At 46.2% G+C, this 6046-nt stretch overlaps 2 protein-coding genes across 30 annotated transcripts in view; one reads left to right on the forward strand and one right to left on the reverse strand.

The window, feature by feature from the left end:
• The window catches only part of KHDRBS2 (KH RNA binding domain containing, signal transduction associated 2), a 380194-nt gene that overhangs the window by 312782 nt on the left and 61366 nt on the right, over positions 1-6046 (reverse strand). For all 29 annotated transcript variants that reach the window (XR_003536306.1, XR_003536303.1, XR_003536310.1 and 26 more), the window contains exon 2: positions 103-230. Coding sequence is in view for 2 of the 29 variants with exons in the window: in XM_027696003.1 (XP_027551804.1) it covers positions 103-230 (128 nt within the window). In the remaining 27 variants the exon portion in view is untranslated. The remainder of the gene's footprint in view (positions 1-102; positions 231-6046) is intronic.
• Positions 3686-5609, forward strand: LOC113973632 (zinc finger CCCH domain-containing protein 13-like). The gene is made up of 2 exons (XM_027696001.1): positions 3686-3827; positions 4169-5609. Exon 2 carries the CDS (start codon positions 4175-4177, stop codon positions 5441-5443), a length of 1269 nt encoding a protein of 422 aa, XP_027551802.1. The 5' UTR covers positions 3686-3827; positions 4169-4174; the 3' UTR covers positions 5444-5609.

Here is a 6046-nt window from a genome sequence, read left to right on the forward strand (position 1 = left end):
TAATAGCTAATAATAGGTAAATTCAAGTAGAAGCTTGATTTCTTTTCTTTTTAATACTACAAAGCCTGTATACTACAAGTGTTAGACTATATTTTACAGTACCTTTGGATATTGTTTGACAGGGATCAGAACTCTCTCTGACAGCTTTATGTTTTTGTTGCTGATAACATCAAGATATTTCTTTTCTTCATCTTCCTTCTTGCCTTCAGAACCCTGAAATTTTTCCATTTCTGAAAAATATTAAAAAACAGAGCAATCAGTGGTATGATATTTATCATCCTTAGGAACTTAAAACTTACACATTGTAATGCAGGCTGTGTATTGAACACCTGTGCTGTCTGCACTCATGTGGCATGTACTGTTGCGTTTGAAAAAACTAGACTGTCACCCTTTCCTCTCAGCGCTGGTGACAGTCCACAGGTGGTACTTCTCAACTAATTCTTCCCCAGCTGAAAGGCAAGCCAAATGATCTCAGTGGGAGCAGGAATAGAAGAGGCTTACAATTCCATCTTATCAGCCTTTTAAAGGGGATCACATCATCTCAGCTTGATGCTTTTTGTAGATGTGGCCTGCCAGAATTGAACTGGATTCCAACTGCAATTTCAGTACAAGTAGTAGAAAACTACTTTTTGTTACTGAGTTTCCATTCAAATTCTTCTGAATTAACTGAAGGTTGTACAAAATAAGATAAGAAATTAAGTTAACTCTTGCAAAAAATTTCCCAATTAAGAAATACAGTAAATAATTGTTATAGATATATATATAATATTGCTAGTATGTAGAACACCCATAGAATTTACAAAAAAAACTCAAAAATATATTCAGGTTGAATAGTTTTGAATTCTTTATTCCCTAAAGCCTTATAATGAACAGATAACAACAAATAATTGAAATCATCACACTGCAAAGAACGTCTAATAGGTGCCTGAGAGCTCCCTGAGAGCACAGATACTTTTGAAAAAGCTGCATTTGCAGCAGTGACATTGTTGACAGCACAGAAAATGGCAATGCTCATAATGAGTTAATTATAACTGATTTATAGCTAAAAAGGGACAGCTGTGGGACTTAAAAACATGCTGTTCCAAGGACCAGAAACCAAGAATGGAAAAGAGTAACACAGCAACAGCAATCTGTAACAAACCAATACAAGTTTCTTTGATTTACAATAAGCATAAGAAAAAATGTATTGAAAAGAACAGCCCATGTCATGATTTGTTAATAAATATTTATGCTGCCTATATAAGACCAAAAAATTTATTTAAAGCCTGCACCAGCAGACAATTCTCTAATGTTTCAGTCATAAGTTCTTTTAAAACCTCTCAGAGAACACACCTAAAAGAACTCAGATGGGATACACCTTCCCTAATTTAGGATTAAAAAGTTATTTACTATCACTAAAATCATCAGAAGGATATTTCGTTATTATAAAATACTTGAATATACCTGGAAAATAGCAGTATATTGTATTCAGTGGGAAAGATTAACCTGGAAAGCAGCAACCATCAATTAAGCACAAGCTTAAGAACTGATTGTTTGCAGTAAAATACTTAGTTTGGGCAGGTTTAATAGATAGAAAGTTCTTTGAAAATAGATCCAATGCAATTATACAAAGGGTTGTGCTATGGAGGTGCAGAGGAGAGAGACAAAGCAAACAAAGAGGGAAAAGTGTCACAAGCACAGTAAGTACTGGAATGAAATTAAGGAATTTCCCAGATGTATTGTGAACACTGTTGAGATAATTCTAAAAGACAGGTGGGGAAAGTTGATCTACATGTACACATATATTACACTAGAACCACAGAATCATCTGAGTTGAAAAATAACTTTAAGGTGATCAAGTCCAGCTATTAATTAAGCACTGCCAAGTCCACCACTAAACCATATCCCTAAGTGCCACATCCACACGTCCTTTAAACATCTCCAGGGACACAGATTTTACCGCTTTCCTGGATGGTCCATTCCAAAAACTAATAAACCTTTCTGTGAAGAAATTCTTCCTGATTATACAATCTAAACCTCCCTTGACACTGCTTGAGGCTACGTCCTCTCGTCCTGTCACTAGTTGCCTGCAAGAAAAAACCAACCCCCACTTGGCTACAACCTCCTTTCAGGTAGCTGTAGAGAGTGATGAGGTCTCCCCTGAGCTACCTCTTCTCCAGGCTAAATAACTCCAGCTCCCTCAGCCACTCCTCATAGGACTTGTGCTCTAGACCCTCCACTAGCTTTGCTGCCCTTCTCTGAACGTGCTCCAGCATCTCAGTGTCTTTCTTGCAATGAGGGGCCCAGAACTCAACACAGGATTCAAGGTGCGGCCTCACTAGTGCCAAGAACAGGGGGACAATCATTGCCCTGGTCATGCTGGCCACACTATTGCTGATAGAAGCCAGGATGTCAGTGGCCTCAACACCAATTAAACTCATTTTTCTGGAAAGGTGCTGAAGATGCTTAGAAGTCTGTATGGTCAGTAGGGAGGGGTAATAAGGCTTAGGACTAACTGCTCACCTTCAAAATGTCCACCAGCCCTTGCAACCAGTCCCAGTCTCGCACTTTATTTTTAAATGAGAGCACATGAAAGTTTTGGAACAAAAGAGGTGTCTTTGCTAAACTTAATGAAAGACTACTTCAGCTGGGCTTATGAGACTTTACGCGATAAGAGTTTGCAGATCTATCAAGAGTGAGACAACCTGTGGCACTTTAATTGGTTTAACTCCAATACTGAACATGATGAGGGGGTGAGCTCTAAGTCCAGAATAGCTAGTCCCAGCTTATTATCAGAGGAGCGAGAAACATCAGTGGGGTTTTCTCCAGGAAATGAAAGGCAACAAAAAGTCAATTTCAGGTGAAGTCCAGCAGCACTTAAGCTCAAACACAGTGACAGAAGCAAATCGGGAGGGATCGTGATGAGAGCCAGGCTGTAAACCCAGAATTGTAGGGCACAGATTATTGCATCAAAAGCCAGTGAGGAACGTGGGCACATAAGGTTTCCTCCAGGGAATTGTGGCAAGTAGCCCATGACCATAGCCACACAGATCTTGCGATTCATCTCCAAGGAGGGAGTCTCCACAAGCACCCCGGAAATCCTCTGCCAGTGTTTCATCACCATCACAGTAAAAGAAAGGTTTCCAAATGTTCAGAGGGAAGTTGTGGGTTAGCTGAAAAGAGCCTGGATCTGTCGTCTTTCAACCCTGCCTTCAGGTATTGATTTACATTGAAAAAATCCCCTATGGAGTCTTCTGCAGGTTCAACAGCCTGGAAGCAGCATTCTTAGTCCCTTCCTCATAGGACAGATGATCTAGTCCCTTCATCATCCTTGTGGACCCTTGCTAGCTGCACTCCGGTATGTCCATCTCTATTTATGCTGAGGAGCCCAGCACTGGGCACAGTACTCCAACTGTTGCCACAACAGCACTAAGCAGAGGGAGAGGATCAACTCCCTCGATCTGCAAAGTCAGCCAAGAAGCAACAAATGCCTTGAGATGGTTTATTTCTAAAAGAGAACACAGGGCTGGGTATGATTGGTGAAACCTCCACATTTATATGAAAAAAAAGCAAAGGGATCCTGCTCGACAGCGGGGCAGTCACGTGAGATGAGCTTTCTGGCAAGGTCTTGTTCCCCAAGGCTGAAGTGTGGTCCTGGAAGTCCTGTGATGTCACCAGGGAGTCACTGTGACACCCTTGACAACATACCTTTTGGAGGTGTGGGGCAGCCCTGAAGGGCCACAGTGCCTGGCCTCCTCCATCAGAAACAGACATCTGCACGTGGGGTGACAAAGGACACCCATCCTGCTGGGTGCCTTCTGAGGGCACAGAGAGGATTTGCCGGACAGGTACACTGCAGGGCCCAGGCCACTGGTCCCAACCTGCCATATACCTAGGCTCCAGCTGCCATTGCTGAGAGGCCAGAAAGCCCTTTTCCACCTTCCCGACTCCTGCCTGCACGTGTCAGAGAGGTCAGTCACCATCCTGCCCTGAGAGCTGGAACATGCCATGACACCCCAGTGTCACTCATCTGCCCCAGGATGATCTCTGGCATTTGTGGCAGTCGAAACACAGCTCCGAGGCAGAGCAGGCAACTTTGCACTCAACTTTGGCAGCTTTGCTGCTGGCTGCAGATTGTGTCCCTTGCACAGGTGGATGCAACAGCCTCTTATCTCTTTGTTGTTTGCAGGGCGAGATGAACTTGGAGGAGGACTTGGCAGAAGGCAGCACCTCTTCTTGTGCTGCCAGCACCAACCACATGTCCCAGGCTACACCTCCGGGTGCTTCGGAGAGCCTAAGGTGCCCAATCTGCCTGGACGCCACTAATGACCGAGCCTCCGCGAGCTGGTGTAGCCATCCTGTCTGTTTTTCCTGCCTAGTGGAGTGGTTCCACAGAAGAGTAGTGTGCCCAATATGCCAGTGGTCTTTCCCACACAACTTTCACACGGTGGGAGACACTAACTCCGGGATGTATTCCACTGGGCAGTACGGCAGCTCTGACAGCCGTGCTCAAGGAGGGAGAGCTGGACTCAGCTCTGAGGAAAGGAAGTGGTATCGTTCCTCAGGACGCCAGCACCACAACTCTTTTAGCAGAAGCCGTGGTGGTACCCGGGGCGGTCGCCGTGGCGGTACCCGGGGCGGTCGCCGTGGCAGTAGGCATGGTGGGGTTCGAGAGAGGAACCGAAGCAGGTACCAAAGGCGGCACCACGACGGCCACGGCAGGGTTCAGCAGGCCCAGGGCTACAACCGCTCAAGTAGGAGGAGACGGCAGCAGAGCAGGGCTCAGAACACTGCTCGTGGCAACGGCCGAGCTCCAAGGACCAAACAGCACATCCGAGCTGCCTCAAGGAGATGCAGGCGCCGTCAGCAGGGACCCCGGGTTTCTTTCATGGAACCACAGGTGACAAGGAGCCGATTCCGCCAGAGGTCCCGCAGCACTGTGCGCCAAACACTGAGGGAGAATCTAAGGAGGATGGAACGCGATGAGGGACGAGCTCTAAGGCATGAATGGCACATCCAAGCCTCCTCTAGGAGGAACGAGCACCGTCAGCACAGGCGCCAGCTTTCTTACAGAGAACCACAGGTGACAAGGAACCGACCCAGGGGGAGGTCCCGCAACAGTCGGCATCAAACACTCCGGGAGAATCCAAGGAGGGTGGAACTCGATGAGAGAGGGTTCCTAAGGATCGAACGGGCTGTCCCCCCCTCCTCACGGAGGAGCCAGCGCCGTCAGCGGGAGCGCCGGGTTTCTTTCATCGAACCGCGGGCAACAAGGAGACAAACCCGGGGGACGCCCCGCAGCACTCGGCGCCAAACACTGCGGGAGAATCTAAGGAGGATGGAACGTGACGAGGGACGAGCTCTAAGACTCGAACGGGACGTCCCAACCTCCTCGGGGTGGAGTGAGCACCGTCAGCAGGGCCATCAGGTTTATATCACTGAACCACAGCCAACAAGGAACTGATACCCCTGGACGTGCCACAGCCCTGCTGGGCACAGGGCCTGGTAGCACACCCGACCAAGAAGGGTACTACCGCATGGTTTGTTATTGGTGTCAGGAACAACACCACTTCAGACAAAAAGAGCTCCTACTAAAAATTGCAAAAATAAAGTCAAATCCAGTGTTCAAACTTGGGGATAAGTATTTATTCTCCATCACAAAATTCATCCGAAAATCTCAAGAGACCCTTGCAAGGCCTTTTTAGCTGAGGAGTATAACAAGCATAAAACCTGAATACAGGATTTGTCATCCTGTTTTGTATTTGTCTATAAAATGTGGTACTGAACATTTTGTATGGTTATGCCTAGGCTCCCTACATTGCATTTCCACAGTATGATCAACCACAGATGTTACCATGTTTTCTCTTTCCCGCCCTGGTACCAACACCACCAAAGCCTTATTAGAAATCCTCTTGTCCTTCCACATCACTTCTTTTCTCATGCTTTACTCCAAATATCCCTCAGGATAACTTCACCTGTTACTTACCACTTTTCTCACAAGGTGGCAGCGAAAAGTGAAGTTGATTTACAATTACTTTGTCTCAAAGGCACTGCCTATAATGCCAAT

Source organism: Neopelma chrysocephalum, unplaced genomic scaffold, assembly GCF_003984885.1.
Source record: "Neopelma chrysocephalum unplaced genomic scaffold, ASM398488v2 Primary Assembly neopelma1_104, whole genome shotgun sequence".
In the NCBI taxonomy this organism is placed as follows: Eukaryota; Metazoa; Chordata; class Aves; order Passeriformes; family Pipridae; genus Neopelma; species Neopelma chrysocephalum.